The sequence below is a fragment of the Stegodyphus dumicola genome, chromosome 2 (assembly GCF_044657685.1).
Source record: "Stegodyphus dumicola isolate Sdum_Otavi_A_Nest chromosome 2, ASM4465768v1".
Classification (NCBI taxonomy): Eukaryota; Metazoa; Arthropoda; class Arachnida; order Araneae; family Eresidae; genus Stegodyphus; species Stegodyphus dumicola.
The window spans coordinates 289,711,082-289,728,600 of record NC_140769.1 but is presented as its reverse complement, the minus strand read 5'-3'; the positions used below and the strand labels follow the sequence as shown (position 1 = coordinate 289,728,600).

Here is a 17,519-nt window from a genome sequence, read left to right as displayed (position 1 = left end):
TTAATTTGTAATACTAAAGTTCTAACTTTAATTTTAATAGTGCAGTGCCATTTATACCAGCTCCAAAAAATAATAAGCTGTATCAAATTTAAAAGTTAAGAAAGAGCATAATTTGCAATGTTAACTGAACTTAAATTCCTCAGAATCAAATTCCTTCTCCTGTTGCTATGCCAGTGAACAGAAACTAGGATGAGCGACATCCTGCTCCCAAAAAATATGTCTTGGAAATTCAGTTATTGTTTATGTTAAAAAATAAATTATATTGTTCAAAAAAATGCTAATCCCCCTACAACCATTCAAGGGCAAAAAGTGTAGTCATAGCAACTTAGACTAGAATGAGCGACATCCTGCTCCCAAAAAATATGTCTTGGACATTCATTTATTGTTTATGTTAAAAAATAAATTACATTGTTAAAAAAATGCTAATCCCCCCACATCCATTCAAGGGCAAGTGTAGTCATAGCCACTTAGCCAGCAGGTGTTTGAATGTTATGAGTAGGAATCTCAGTTAGTCAATGAGAAAAATCACTGTTATGGAACAGCTTCTTTTTTTTTAGTATTATACTCTCCATTCCAATACTTTGTAAGAAAAAAAAATCTTAAAAAATTGCTGAAGGCTGTTCTGAAGTCCAGATATTAGATCATTTCGAATATGAAAAATCCAGATTTTGGACTTTTTATTATAAATGCTGTATTAAAGTAAATCAGTTGAGCACTTTTTGTAAAAAGCATGAACAATATCATTTCTAGTATTGGAATTAAAATTTTGGACCTTAAATCAAATTTAAAAAATACTCATGTATAGAAATTTATTCCCATTTCATTAAAAATTTATCTCATATACAAGTTTGAAATGTTTAAATTGCATTTATTTAATATAATTCTTAGACTTCTGGTTTGGTTACATTATTAAAAAATTTGACAGAGTTCTGCTATAAATTAAGTTAGAAAAAGTGTGTTGAAATATTACATGGCCTACATAATGATAAGAAAACACTGTTACGAGGTTTTGGATATGATAGTTTTATAAAAATTAATAGACAGCAATTCATTGGTACTACTTTCCACATCTTAACTCTAAAACCTATTAAACACTTAATTCTAAAATATGCTGTATGCACATTATCTTATTTTTTTTTTTTTTTTTTTTTTTTGTTTCATTTTCTGTTTTTAGAGTAAAGGATTCACGAGAACACGCTGGAGTATTGGTCATACAATCTTTGATCTAGTCAAGATACATCTTTTTCATGACGCATCAAATTTCATAGCCATGGATGATGTAAGTTTTGTTTAAATGATTTTGCTGAAACTTTTGCAAAAATTATACTTTTATGTTTAATCAGATTTGCATGAAAACAAGGGAGAGTCTGAAAGATACTGCCATATAATGTAACTGGAAATTTAAAGGGAAGTTGAGTAATATGTTTCATGTGCCTTGCGAGTTGTTATTGGATTCGAAAATCTGTTTAATACATTTAGTTTTGACATTATTAATGTGCTTTTCTCTCTTTTTTTCATTCATGATTTTGATATCATGTTTGAATGCTTATGGGGGATGGTGAAGACCAGTTTTTATTCAGCAAGATGTAGCTGCAGATGTAAAAAATGTAGAAGTCCAAAAAAGCAATGTCAGGGCTGTACAGTGGGTGTTGCAAAAGATACCATTCAAGTCTGTACAGAGTCCAGCTGGTGAATGCAGACACGTGTGGTCTTTCATTATTTTGATGGAGTATATTACCTTCTTGCGCCAGAACTCAGTTTGGCATTTTTCCTTGATAGTAGCATCAGCATGGACTAGTATCTTGCTGTACACCTTACTGTCAGGGGTTTTACCTTTTTCCAGATACTATTTGTGTATAATACCACGGTTATCCCACCAGATACAAAGCATGATCTTTTTATTAGTCAAAATTATACTTTGCAATGCTGCCGACAGGTTCACTGCATGCAGATCAAGCCCCTTTTTGGTTTTTGTTGTTGAAGTGAATTTGCTTTTCATCAGAAGTGTTGATGCAGTCCAGAATTTTATCCTTGCATTGATATTCAAATGGATTAGTGCAGGCCTGAACATGTCTGTCTGTATCTGCTTCGTCTCATGCGGCACCCAGTAATTGAACTTGTATGTCAAGTTTATGCGATGCATTGCATGAATTGTGGACATGGCGCTAACATCTAATTCCTTAGCAAGCTCTCGAGTGGTTGCATACTGATCTTTTTCTGCAAGTTCTGGCAGGCAGAACGTTCTGGGCGTCCTACTGATGTTCGCCCAGAACGTTCTTCTTCTTCACTGTCATAGTCCTTGTTTTTGAACTTTCGATACTAAATCATCACAGAGTTATATGGTACAATGTTAGTACCAAAAGCTGTTCACATGATTTGGCGAAATTTTGTAGCTGACTTTTTGCAATAGAACTGGGAATAAATGATGTTTCTAATGTGGTAGCCTGATAGTTCTATTTGTGACCCCATTCTACTTAACAATATTTTTTTACAAATTTTACAACACGGTGTACTAAAGCAAGTTCCTTTCTTTCAAATATCAAAAATCATTTGACAAAATGCGTTTAAACAGGTGAACGTGATCTGTTTAGTGGACGCTATTTGCAGTGGTGGGAAACTTTGATTAAAACCCGATATTTGCAAAAATCTGTTGAACTGCATCATTTTTCTGAATACTGGAGTTTCTTAACTGCCCTCATTAGAGGAATTCATTTGAATTGTTGGCTTCAGTTCAACCATTATTATACACAATGGAAACTATATTTTCATGTCGTCCCAGTCTACAGGAAACCAAGTCTTGTCTATTTATTTAAATTGCATGCTGTATGGTTTACGTGCTTATGTTTTCATGCAGAAAGTAAAATATCACTACTGTCAATATTATTATTTAAAATACCTGTTAAAGCATAGTTTAAAATGTTAGCAAACTTTTATTACTCTCATCAAAGCTTAGTATTCTTTTTGAAGACATTTTCAAGGGTATCTAATATTCAAGAAATATATCTTCACATTCCAATGTAGACAGGAAAATTGATAAGTGTTTTGTTGCATGTAGCCCAAAGAATATAACTAGCTCATGTCTGTCACATGTTGTGTTTACTTTTGGCCCTATTGACGTACCACATCTCTCATATGCCATAGTTAAGGCAAGGTGTTAAATTTTACAGCTAACAAATGCAGAAAGCCTGGAGTTAAATTTTCAAAGTTTATAGTTGACAAAAGAACTGAATGTAATCATACAGAGATGTGTACTGTCCTGGATATGTGCATAACATATTGTTTGTTCTGCATTGCTACTTTTACCTGAGTGGATTCTCTTTGCTGAAGTGATAATATAAATAGAATACAAAGTCTATAATCCGGACTTGTCGGGACTTCGGTAATTCCGGATTAGGGCTTTTTTTTGGATTAAAGATCATCAATTTAAATCTGGTAAGATAGCATGAAGAAATTATACAATTAAAAATATGAAATCGTAATTTATGAAATAAAGAGCAATTATGATCTAAAGGGTATCAAAATTTACAAAAAAAAAATAATAATAATAATAATAATATTTATTTGTTTACTTTATTAAACATTTCTTTCATATTAAGTTGCGCTTTTTTTTTTTTTTTTTTTTTTTTGCTAATACTTTCTATAAACTATATATTCTTTCTATAAACAGACATAATTTCTTGTTCAGTTACAAAGTTCCACTGTTCAAGTCCTGTAAATGCTGTGTCGAGAATACCAACTGACTTGTCAATTGAAATTTTTTCGTTTTCAATAACCTCTCTGTCACTTTCTTCGCTATACGGTATTTTCTGGATCTAGAACCATACTACAGATTTCGCTGTCCATTTATTGATGATGGGGGCATTGTCATTGCAATGAAAAACTTCTGCTATATCATCTTCATTTATTACCACATCTCCACATTTCTTTACAAAATTTAATAACTGGAAAATTTCGCCTTTAGTTTGCGATGTCCGAAAACCTTCAAATTTGCGGCTATCATCTTCATCGTCCTCACCATGAAATATGGTAGCTGGCCATAAATTATGCCATGCATTTTTTAACGTATCTGGAGACACATCCTCCCAACACGCATGTGCAAACGTGCGTTAATGCGTATGTGTAAACACATTACACGCATGCGTAAAGCATACAAAAAGAAAAGTTTGTGGCTTTGAGTTTGAGATCATTCCAGATAGTGGATGTCTGTATTACAGACTTTGTACTGTATTATGCTTAAAGCAGAATGAAATATGTACTGAAGGTCTGAATTTTCCTGTACCCCCCCCCCCCAAATTCTGCTATGCTGCATCAAAGTGGCGGGGTGTGTCATTGGGCAGAATGAGCGAAGTATGTTGGGAGCATAACTCCTGATAGGGCCACCTTAGACATGAAGGCCATTTCAATATGCCCAGCTAAAGCATAGCAGGTGAAGATCCTTCAGGGGATTACTGTCTTAGTGATCGGGTATCACAATCCTAGGCCTTTTTCATCCTTTCTATCCTTTTTCCATCTCCTCTCAAATGCTAACTTTTCTCTTTTTCTTCTGCTTTGTGGTATTCCTCTTCCGAGGTTGAGGTTTGTTATGAGAAACTAGAACTGTTCTTGTCTCTAGTTTTCGAATGGTGAGAAAACTGCGTGCGTGGAGATCCATGTCACTGGAAAGGAGGGTCCTGGTAGTTGAAGGACGAGGTACTGTCCCCAACACACTGCTTTGGCTTCTGCTTCTTCTAAATGGGAGGCACTTTATCGTACTCATGGGTATCAATCGGCTGGCCACTGGTCCTTTTGTCAGTGGCTTGGGGACAAGCTCTCGGGAGTACCTGCTTTTAGGAAAGCTGACTGTGGGGCTTCAGTTTGCATATAAACCTGGTTATCCTTGGTGCAGGAATCTGAGTCCCCTTGTTGGACTCTGTGGTGGGTGGGGATGCCAGGTTCGAATTTTTATTTCCTTCAAATATGGCTTTGCAAAATTTTATTACACTTCATGAAACTGCCAAGTAATCATCTAGTAAAAGACCTCAAACTACAGAAAGTACAGAAAACACCTAAATTGTTCCCCTATTTTTGGTTATGACAAGATCTGCTGAATTGCATAAAATGTCACATTTCCTTGTTCAAAAATATATAAAAGCCTGTGCAATGTTTGTATGTAGAATGTTTCGAGCCACTCCTTCAGCTGAGACATGAGTAGTTGTCTCTTCACTATTACTTCAAAAACTGTTTCACATCCTGATAATTCAGCCAACTACTTAGTGCTCGATAGCCAGTTTTATTTGCTCTACCAAGTGCATCTTTCTTGTATTCCTGCTTTGGGATTATGCATTCAACAGTGGATGCAAGAACATGGCTTCTAAGAGGTGAAAGTTCAAGCAGTAAAATATTTGGAAATCCTCCTTGGAAAGATGCTTACATTGAGCTTCTCAACACATTTTCCAACTTAGCTAAAGATAACACCAATGATGATGTGTACAAGCAGATTTTCTATGAACATAGACAGGCTTTCAATGACTATGTTGCAGTGTATACAGATGGATCTAAGTCCCAGGATCACGTCGGCTCTGCCTTCGTGTGCGGGAATACTGTTGAGGGAAGAAAACTTTATCTCGCTTATACCATCTTCACTGCAGAGATTGTTGCTTTGCTATTAACTCTATCTTCCATAGGTAAACAACATATGAAAAATTTCATTAGTTACACACACTCGCTTAGTGTGCTAAAAGCTCTTGAATCCTATGTGGATAACACAAATCTGTTACTCGTAGAAGTTCTGAAGTTCAGTGTTAGCTTAAAAGCCAAAGGTTACCAGATCCTTTATTGCTGGGTACTAAGCCTTGGCTTGGTACCCAACAATAAAGGATCCTACAATAAAGGGTACAATAAAGGATCAATAAAGGATTGACAATGACCTTGTCATGCTTCCATTTTATCCTTCTGTTAGCTATAAAATTGCACGGATTCTCCAGAAATTCAATTTTCAAGTCGGTTTCTCGCCTATTAATAAAATTCACCCTTCGATTCTAAAAGATTGCGTTTCTGTCTTGAATTCTTGGGGAATTTATATTATATCGTGTCAGTGTGGTTTAAGATATATTGGCCAAACAAAAAGAGCGTTAAAGTTTCGTATCAGGGAACATGAATCATGAATCTTATGTCAGAAAAGGCGAAATTAACAAGTCTTCAATAGCGTATCATAGTTGGACTTTTAACCATAATTTTGATTTTGGATCTGCAAAAATCATCCAAAAGGCTTCTTCCATAGGTGAATTGGATTTTCTTGAGGCTTTTCACATTCACAAAGATTTAGCAGGTTTAGTTAATGTTTTGAAGTCCAATCCAGTCCTTCCTAATGCCTTTAAAATTCTACTATCTTAATTCAGTTATTTTTGCCGAAAGATGGCATTACCTCCTCACGTTTGGTACTACCAGAGGGTATAAAAATCTGTTCAGTGGTTGCTTTCCATTATTCGAAGTTCAGATTTTGAGCGTGAAGGTGCATTTGCCCCTCGCTCCCTATTTTTAACTTCGCCATTTTTCTTGTCCTTTGTGTTACATGTTTAAATCAGATAGCCAGGCTCAGTAAAAGTAGCCGGCCAGTGCAACTCTGATTAAAAATTCGGTTACAACCACGTGCAGTGCTGATAAGGACCACGTGTTTCTAAGACTCCTTTCCCTGTATTTTTCTTCTTTCTTGTTATTTCTTTTTCCTGATGAGGAGGGACCTTTAGCTGCCCTTGAAATCGATTGAGTGTTTCAAAATACTTACGCTAAATACAAGGTTGTTTTTACGATTTTGATTGTCATATTAGCGTGTTTCTCTTCTATTCTAGTCTAATAAAGGATCCATTAGTGTTGTGGGAAACGAACTGGTGGATGTCACTGCAAAATATGCCTGTTCAGCTAACCCGTTCCCTATTCAGATAACAACACTTTGATTGGGAGGAAAATTTTGATGAAATGGCAAAATCTTTTGGATGCACAGTTAACCAATAAATTATGAAATACAAAACATAAAATAGAACATTGGAAATGAACCCTATACCGAAAGGAGGAGGTCCTTCTGACCCAATTAAGAATTGGTTTCACAAGGCTAATACACAGATACCTATTGATGGGTGAAATTGAACCAGTTTGTGCTAAATACAACACTGTTTTAACCATTAAACACATTTTAATTGATTGTCTAAATTTTAATTGCTTTTGAAATTTTTATTTTAATACTTGGGAGATTTCAGCAAAAGATTAAGTTGGTAAAGAACCACATTCTAACATTTTTAACTTTTTAAAAGCTACAAAGCTTTACCATGTTAATTGGATGCCCTGAATCCAATTTGAGTTTCAGAATCTTTGAGTTCAGATCTAACTGGGATCTAGTTATATTCATATTCATCAGAATTTATCCTTTGACTATAGAGTTTACTATCTGTATTTCATGGTTTTCAAAAATTAGTAAAAAAGAAAATTGTGTGTTTGATCTTATAGCTTGCTATTTTATACCTATATGTAACATTGTCTTAAATTTCCAATCATGACTCGTGAGTATGCACTGAATGGTGCATGTGTTCTTGTCTTTATTAGTTTAAGTTTTGAAAATACATAATCTTTTGTTTGGCGCAATATTAATCATGGTAATCATGGTGATATCAATATACCACCATGAGTTTTGTGCCGAAAAGTTCCAACCAACCAACCTAAATTTTCTGTGCTTTTCAAATTTCTACCATTTTCCTAGAGAAAAATACAAATATCCTTCGGATATTCTTACCTAACATTTTGTTAATTATTTAACTTAACATTTTGTTAAGTACTTACTACTTTACCTTATTGATCCAACTTTTTTTCACATTGCTTGTCTATTTTCATTCATTACATTTTTCTTCGCAGACTGATGGCGGCTAAGTGAAATATCCCATTCTACCATCTAGATTCTTCTTATCACACATTTGTTGTTCCAGACATTCTTTTATCTGATGCAGAGTAAAAGCGCGCTGTCACTCTCTTTCTATTCGATACAAGCAAATTTCTACCAGCATACTATGTTGACAAAAAAAAAAAAAAAAAAATTGGATTTTACCAACTGTATCATCTTATCATGAAACATTTCTTGTTTTTCCTTATTTGATTAACCCTAAAGGTAGGAAATGCATATATGGAAGATAAAGTATATGCGAATTAAAATTACAATTTAAATTAGCAATAGCCAGTTAATTCCTTATATTTAATTTGGTCATTTCCCTCTCTGTTCTAAAAATATTGTTAACTGTTCCTGGACTGTGTTCTGTCTAGATCAGTCCATATAATATGACTTACATAACATTGAAGATGTAACTAATTCAGAACTTGAACTCAAAATTTTGAGAATAAATCTTTCTCTTAGTGAACTTTCATATTGAATAGCTATGCTCTTTTGCTCTTTGCTCTTGCTAAGACGCTGCCTTGCTGCTCTATTCCTACTACAGTATCAGAAAGGTAAATATTTTTTTAATAGGCATGACTAGAGTGCCAGGTGAATTGTGGCTGTAAATGTCAATTGAAATAAAGATGAATATTTATTTGCCTCAACTGCCAAGTTTGTTTTTCAATATTGATCAGCATTCTTTGCTATCAATATTGCTAAGTTTGCTGTATTGCATATAGTTACTGAAAACTTAGTGTATTAAAATTATTTTTTTGCTAGTGAACAGGATTTTCATTACTGCATATAATGTCTGAAAGAGATTATAACATGCATTAAAAAATTTCTACTCTTTAAGTACCTTGAAAGGTGTTGCAGCAAAATAGTTTTTGAAGCAGTGGTTGGCAAATTAACTTTTAAATTTTATGAAACTAATAATGTATGTTTATATTAGATTTCTGGTGCAATGCTTAAAGTTTCAGTAAATTTAGATATGTTTTTATAACTGAAAACTGGCATCTATTAATGTATTTATTTTGTGGCTGTTTTTACTTTTATATCGTCCAAGGATTATATTAGAGGCAGTTTTATCTTTGCTGATTTCTGAAATTTATTTTTAGTATTTATTATTAATATGAAAATATATATTTGTTTAAATGAAGCTTTAAAAAAATTGTTGTGGATGTTTAGGTCTGCTTTTTGCAGTTTATGAATTAACAATTTTACAGAAAAAAACAAAAACTGTGTTTGAATTTGCTTTTGCTAAAGTGACTGGTCATTTGACGTGGTTTTTTTTTTTTATTATTATTATTGTTAAACATTTTGCTTAATATGTTGAAAGCGTAATGCTTCATTGTCATTTAAGCTTTTTAAAATATGAATCATTAGATTCATATTTTAAAAACTGTTTGTTTGTTGATATTACTGTTGTTTACTTCTATTTGATATTGCTATTATTTTGTTTTCAGTTGGTATTACTATTATTTTATATTCACCAATGTACTTCATTTTAAACTTATCCGATATATGATTGGACCAATATTTTTATATTTCATTTTCTGTCAAGATACAGTAAAACTAGGCAAAATGCATTAGGTTATTTATTACAAAAGTAAGCATATTTTTTCATTTTACTAATTTTTCTAGATATCTTATAGTATGTATATTTTAGTTCCCCCCCCCCCCAAATGCTTTGTAATATACTGAACTCTCCTGTGATGACCACCTTTTGTAGACAGCTAACTTCATGAGAACATTAACAAACACTGGTATTAAACATTACCTCTGAGGTGACCAAAATCATCTGAAACCTTGAGTGGTTTTTGAAAAGCATTCACTGTTTGTATAAAGGCATTTGAGGATCAATCATTATTATTGAAAATGCGTGATAAAGAGTTAAAATCAACAAAAATGCAAAAATTATTTTTCATCATAAAAAGTTAAATGAACTCATCTGTATTTTCACATATCATCAGATGATAATTCATGTTAAGAAATCACTATGGGCTGTTTGTCTTGCTTCATTGTCTTGCAGTCCTTGTGTGAAGAATTGTTGTTAAAAAGGTTAATCAGTTGCAAAGAAGATGAGGTTAACCACTTGTTGAAGGTTAAAATAATCATAAGACAAAGCAGAGTATTCATGGACTGATGTCTCCACAAAGTGCTGAACAAGCCATACAGTATTATTTCCAGGATTCAGAGAAGCCTTCTAGGTTTAGGAACAGTTCGATGCTAGCCACTAAGAGGTGCTTGCTAAAAGTTCGTAACCTGCATGATGTGGCTTGCATTAACTTTATAATTTCATGCAATGATATCTGGCAGGTAATAATTTTCAGAGCTTAAGCCACCTCAGTAGAAAGAAATTCATTATTGTCTGTTTGCTAGTCTCCGGCTCAATCTGAACTTTTCTTTCTTTAGTGAATATATTCATTGTAACATCAAGTGAAGGGATCAGTTTGGTTGTGTGAGGGATGCAACAGGCAAGCATTATTTTGAATGGGTGTGTTATTTTGACACTCAGTTGTGTCTCCGCCTTTGTATCTTTCATGCATATTTTTTAATTTTATTAATTGTAGGTGACTTTTAACCAATTTGCTCAAGGAATGAATAGAATTTTTGTGTTTGAAGTTGAAGGAAGTCTATGATTTGTTTCATGTAGGATATCTAATGGTATAATTTTAACATCTTGTAGAATTCCAAAAGTGTGTACTTTTTCTTCATTGGTTAGATGAAAATAAATCCCAATGTGACATGCAGTTCACCTTCTTTCATGTTTCTGATATTAATATAAGTTACTTTTCTTCATTCTCAGTGAAAAATGGGTTAATCTTGTAGCTACTATTGTAAAAATCATTGCATTATGCAATTATTTCTAAGTAAAGTACAGTGCTCATTTAAACCCTTTCAAATGTCAAATATGAATTTGGTGAAATGTTTTGATTAGTTGCTGTTTTAGAAATAAAATATGCATTTTGATTGCCTTCTTTTATTAGAGAAGAAAATTCTAAATCTGAAGGCTATGGCAGGTGAAGCATGCAGAACTAAGACTTGTTAATAGAACATATTGTGTCAGTTGATAATTTTATAACATCATACATTGAGTAAAATAACTGATAAGTATAAAACAGCTTGTTAAGAAATATGAATACTATTTGAAGAAAAATTTTAGATAATTTAAAAAGCTGAAAGCATATTTATTTATTTATTTTTTTAATTTTTATTTATTTATCAGACACATAGCAGTGTAGAAGTACAGGAGTCCTTCTTCAACACAGCATCCTGTAACACGGTTTCGCTGTAACACGATTCATAAATTGCAAGAACCCTATAACAATATACAACAGGGATAAGATTAGATTATCTTTAAAGAAATTATGTTTTAGCTCTCATTTCATCAATAGATGTTGCCGGTAACTTAACTCATGTTCAATCTTTCTTATCTTATCTTGTTCATTTGCACTTTTGCAAATGAGGATGATGGTTCGGTAAAACCATCGAAACTAGTCCTGTGAAAATTTGAAAACATAATGCTGATTTTTGTTGTTTGACTTCTAAATTAATGTCTACCCCTATATCGAGAAATTTAAAATGACCGGGTAAGAACTAGTAAGCAAAGTAAAATTACAGATTTTGTAAAGAGAGAAGAGAATGGCAGAACTTTAAATGAAGGAAGAAATAATGAAAGTGAAAGCGATCTCATTCCACTGAAAAAACATTCTCTGTTGATTATACTGAGTAATGACAAAGAAGAAATTTATTACACTAAAGTTGTATTAAATTAAAATATGTAATATTCTTTGTTGTGTGTTAGCCCCTTTTTATATTGGCTCTGGGTCTCGTACAACATGATTTCACACAACACGGCATTTTCTAGGAACCTATCTACTGTGTTATACGAGGGTTACTTGTATTGGCATTATATTAGCAACATTATGGTAATGATAATCTTAAATTGAAGCATTTTAGTTACTCATAATAAAGAAACAATTCTAAAACAATTGAATTTCGGCCATAAAGACCAAACATTGTTCAGATCATTGTTTTTACAAGTATTTCATAAAAGCATTATCAGTATGATTGTCAATCCATACATTTTACAAGCATTTTAAATCTTGCAGTTATAAACATTTCAATCATTTACCAAACCACAAGGTTTAAAATTTCAAAGACAAAATTGCACTTAAATTATGTGTTAAAGCATCTAATATGTGTAATCTATCCAAGGAAATTAACATGCGAATTGCAATGAAAATGGTATAAAAATTGCGTCTTTTTTGAGAAAGTGGCATGTGTAAAGTATATACTATGTTTATAAATATGTAAATTTTAAATACAGTATCTATATGTTTATATTTGTTAAATTAATATTACATCTATCTAAATATTATAGTATCAAAATAAATGAAAATTATTTGTTTTATGAAATTTCAATTGTCTGTTTTTCTGCTCTAAAAAGTTAAATTTAATGTTTAACCATATTTTTCTGTAAACGCAAATAATCAGTTTTAAGTAAATTTTGCTGAATAAATTTCACTAAAATTAAAACATTTTCAGCTGAAGTAGAGATTACATGCAAAGCTTCTGAGAGATTTGATTGCTGACATTGAAGTAATATTGGGAGTTGTTCTAGGTGTTGGGAGGGTGTGTTCTATTGTAGTATTATAGTCATTCGTACAGAAATGTCCTGTCATATATTTTAGAGATGCCTTGGTCCAGAATTTATATTCATGCTATATTGCATGTTTTCATGAAACTTGGGTGAGGGAAATGCTTTTCTCCATGTAAAGGATTCTGATGCATTTAAAGAGTGTCTAACTATAAGCTTAGCAGGGCATTTTCAGGTATAACTGAATCAAGGAAATAAAAGAAAGCGGGGAAGCAATTCTGTATCTTCCATTCTACTCGGCCAGTTGCTGAAATTCAGCTTGCATTTTTTACGTCTTGAAAGCATAACATAAGATATATATTTGATAACATAAGATATATTTATATGCAGTGTTATTCTAATATACTTATTCTGACATAAAATTGGAATTTTTCTGAAAAAGCATGGCAATTTTTTTCCATATTTCAATTCTAAGACTGAACTAATGTATTCAAATATCGAATTTTATAAATTGTGATCAGAAATTTAAGGAAAAATTTGAGAATTAAGTTTTGCTCGCTTTTTTTACATTGTGCCCAAGAGTAATTCACTTGGAGAACTTCCTAGTTTTTGGCAACATATTTCACTTTTCTTTTCATTCTTAATCTGCCGAAGTCTCAGTTCTTCTTTCGTAGAAATATTTTTGCCATATATTACATTTTTTAATCACTGTTGGAATTTTTTCCCTTTTCAAATTTTACTGAATTGCTTTAGATATATTACTGAATTATATTCCTTTAAATAATTATGTAAAAAATTTAATTTTATACATTTGAATTGTGTACTTTTAAGTATTTATTAATATAAATTTTTTCAGTGTTTTTTATTTATTTTAACTGCATTTCCTTTTAAAGAGTGCTTTGTGAACCAGTGTACACCATGATGCATTTAAAAAATAGATGTCTTAAAAAAAGGAAATATAGTAAGCACAATTCGTACGTCTTTCAGTGAGCCATTCTGGAAGAATATATAAATGAAAAAGATGATAATAGAATTTTAATTTAGGAGGAGATACATATATTGTTTATGCAGTTTTTCATTGCCTTGGCTTTAAACAATTTTGTTATTGTGACTTTTTTTATATATTATTACATTTTTATCATCTTACTTTTAAGTTTGTTAAAATGTTATGCGTATTTCAGAATAAGTTTAAATATTTCATTTTTTTTAAATCATAAGAATTAAATAGTGTAATATAAAAAAAATGAGTTCGCAAAAAATTATTTTTGAGTTTTTAATACTTTGCCAATTTTTTGACACATTCTACAAATATGTCTGCTGTCATTCACTTTTTTGGGCTGCATATTGTCAATAGTTGTGAAACATCTTGGTTTTTGTAACATTCTTAAGAGTAGTCTTCTATATTTTCCTTATTTGCTCAATATAAAATAGTGAAGGGATTTTCACCGTGATACTGAAGGTCTTCAGAGGTGAGGTATTTTAAAAACTGGAGAAGAAAGAAATGACTAGTTTCATCAACATTTAAATGTTTTTAGATGGTATAAATGTTTTTTACTTGATTGTTGAACTTTGGATAAATTCTTAATCATTTGGCTGAGACATCTTTGGGTTTTCAATTTACGATATAACATTCTGTGACATATGTAAATTTATACAGCCCTTCAGTAAAAAAATAATCATCTTTTGCATTCATCCACAAAGTTGTATCTTGGCCCTTTTCAGTTTACATAGGCCCATTTGCTTAACTACTTGATGTGCTACACTGCCTGAAAAATTTTAATAAAATACGGTTTGAACATTCAGATATTTTGCTTTGAACATGCAACTTCTCTGAAATGGATTTTCTGCAGTTGTTCATTCTTCTAATTTCCTTCTTTCAGAAATATTTGTTTTCAGTGTTGACACAAAAACATTAGTTTTTAAACAGTTATATTTCCATTAATTATGTATTCTGGCCAAATTCTCAAATTTGAATTGTATCTTTCAGGAAGACCACCTTTCATTTTAAAGATATTTCACTTGCAGATTAAATTTCAAGCAAAGCTCATTGGACATACTATTGAGTTAAAACCTGTTTAACAAATGATAGAGGCTTGTTTTGGGCAATGCTGTGAGAGAGGATCCACTATCCAATTGTAACTCAATGATATGTTATATATCCAATTGCAACTTAACTTTGTATATATTGTTTATTTATCTATATCCATATCATGTACAGTATTGATGTTTTGCTGACACTCTAGTGAGCAATCAGCTATGTTGTTTACTAGGATTAAGTGAACTGTGAGTGCGGCATAGAAAATATTCCTAAATTGATTTGCTTCAGAGAGGCAAGAAAATTCTACCTCCAGTTTGAAAAGCACTTATTGCTACCTTGCCATGTCACTTTTAAGTATTTTTTTTTTTTTTTTACTTTGAGAGGCAATTTTAGGTTTGGGAAATTGAAAATAATTTCAAGAAAACAAATCTGGAGAAGGACGTTAAATAATGTTTTTTACAGGATTAATCTACAGTTTACGTCACAAATAGTGTGCCAACCTAAATAATAAAATATCTTCATTGAATTGCATTGTTAAAATTATATTACTTTATAAATTTATCAAGGAATCCCCACACTTTTATTATTCATGATATAAAATCATACATGAGTTTTGTAAAGAGAGTTAATTTCTTGTTCCTATTAAACTACAGGATCATTATTATTATTATTATTATTATTATTCATAAATATTTTGAGTTTTCAATAGAAACTTTATGGAAACTTTTTTCTAGTTGTACTTCTTTCTCTAGAACTATACTTGCATGTACAATTATGTATGCACTATTTAGAGGACTGGTTGCTACTTCATAAAGACACACTTCTTTGAGAGAAATTTTCATGTTCCTTTATACATGCAACATTATTGTCAGTAAAAGTGACGTACCCAGAGCAACATTATCCTTAATTATTCTGCGGGTGATATTTTTATCTGAGTAATTTGATTTTAAGAGTATTTCTTATATGTCCAATTGCATCTTGTGTATATATCCTCTTTATTTATATACATTTGTATCATGTACAATATCAATGTTTTGCTGATACTCTAGTGAGCAGTCAGCTATGTTGTTAATAAGGATTAAATGAACTGTGTAGTGTGGCATAGAAAATATTCCTGAATTGATTTGCTTCAGAGAGGCAAGAAAATTCTACCTCCAGTTTGAAAAGCAGTTGTTCACTGAGCTCTTGCGCCTGCTGAATTTAGTTACTTTGTTATGTACAGTAATGGGTATAAAAAGCCTCCCCCCTTTTTTTTTTAAATATTCGGGTTATCTTGCAGGTTTTGGTATTTTTGAAAAGAATGATCAATAAATTTCATCTCTGATAATGCCAGTTTGCAATATATTTGAGAAATATTCTAATTAGATTCTTAGGTGTTTGTGGCAATAATTATTGTTTGTTATTTGTCTTGGAAGGGATGCTTTCTAAGAAAAACTGCTATGTATTCACATTATTTATAGAAAACATCAGCCTGTATGCCAGAAGCCAAATCCAGTGTAAACTATTAGAATTCAGTGGATTTAATTGCTTGGCCTCTGATTGATGAAATATTCTCATATAAGAGCTGTTAGTGATTCATTTAAATATTATTATTTGCTGGTACTGTGCTTTAGTGTCTAAACTGTAAACCCAACAGATGTGCATGTATATATGAAAAGTATAAAATAGATATTTATAGGTGTACATAAAAATAGAAATCTGTTTGAAACTTCATTGAATGAACTTTGTAACTGCATATGTTTCTAATTAGCCAGTATGAAAATTTTTAACATCAGAAAGAGAATATTAATGTAGTTCATTTATTTTGTTATGGGCTATCTCATCAAGGCTGTCTGCCCACTCTGAAGGTCTCTGTGAAGAAAACTCGCTTATCGATGTGTTGGAATTTTTAAAAATTCACTCACTCAGTCAGTTCAGAAATAAAGAAGTCAGACCCAGAGCAAACTCTCATTATTTTGTGCTTTTTAGCTCTGAGGCAAATAATATATTTCTATGAAGCTTTTTAATTGTGCTCAATTTATGCGGACTACTATTTCGTCTAATCACTCTGGCGAACATGTGGGTGTCCTGAGAAGAACAGTGAGTTTACTTTAAAGTATGTCCGATGAAATTGTAGAAGATATGACAAAGATGGGAAGGATTTAATTACCCTTTATTCTTCATGGTTTGCAGCTGCTTCCACACTTCAGGATACAAAGAACAGTACTTGTGGTCTGAACTAAAAAAATAAGAACTACAAACTAACTAAATTTAAATAAGAGCTAAACTCAAATACTATACAAAGACTAGTATCACTAAGATTGGCCTTTTAGGTCTTTACGTATGTAATACACAGAATGCAGGAAAACTACAGTATGTCTTCAATATCAAGAGGACTAAATTTCTGGCCTGAAAGGCGGACAGCAACTGACTGAAAAGCATGCATGGAATAAGGTGGCGAGAAGTCTCTCTCTCTCTCTTAACTCCTTCTTGGCTAAAAGCCACAACTTAAATACTTAATAGTTTGCAAGCTCAATTTGCATACTAAAACTAACCACATTTATTCTGGCCGGAAGTGGAAAATAAGAGAAGACACTAAAGTTTTAAAATAAAATAAACTTTAGTAAAACATAAAATCCTTACAAGTTAATTGGCCTCACATATAATAATCCCATATTTTTTAAAAGATTCTAGGACTAAGAATAACGTATTATGCAAAAGATAACTTATACATCCCACAAGGAAGATAGTTAATTTATCTAAATATCATACTGTAAGGAAAGCAAATATATAAAGTTTTATTTCAGAGGTTTGAAGTTATTAACTATTGAAATATATTCTTAAATGTTTAAATAGATTTTTCAGATGATCATTTTCAGGAGGAAAATTATCATATATTCTTAATATTATAGAATGCCAAATAGCTCATTCATTTGGGTAGTTAGGTGGTGAGTATTTCATAAGACAAAACACCTATAAAATCTGCAGATTAAAAAACCTTGCAT

At 31.8% G+C, this 17,519-nt stretch overlaps 1 protein-coding gene across 17 annotated transcripts in view; it reads left to right on the top strand.

The window, feature by feature from the left end:
* The window catches only part of LOC146999028 (inositol polyphosphate-5-phosphatase A-like), a 206,397-nt gene that overhangs the window by 171,873 nt on the left and 17,005 nt on the right, over positions 1 to 17,519 (top strand). For 15 of the 17 annotated variants that reach the window (XR_015039915.1, XM_085812256.1, XM_085812260.1 and 12 more), the window contains one exon: positions 1,175 to 1,279. Coding sequence is in view for 14 of the 17 variants with exons in the window: in XM_085812256.1 (XP_085668382.1) it covers positions 1,175 to 1,279 (105 nt within the window). In the remaining 3 variants the exon portion in view is untranslated. Of the gene's footprint in view, positions 1 to 1,174; positions 1,280 to 9,360; positions 9,504 to 17,519 lie in introns of all 17 variants that reach the window. The other 2 variants (XR_015039914.1, XR_015039913.1) reach the window with 1 other exon arrangement.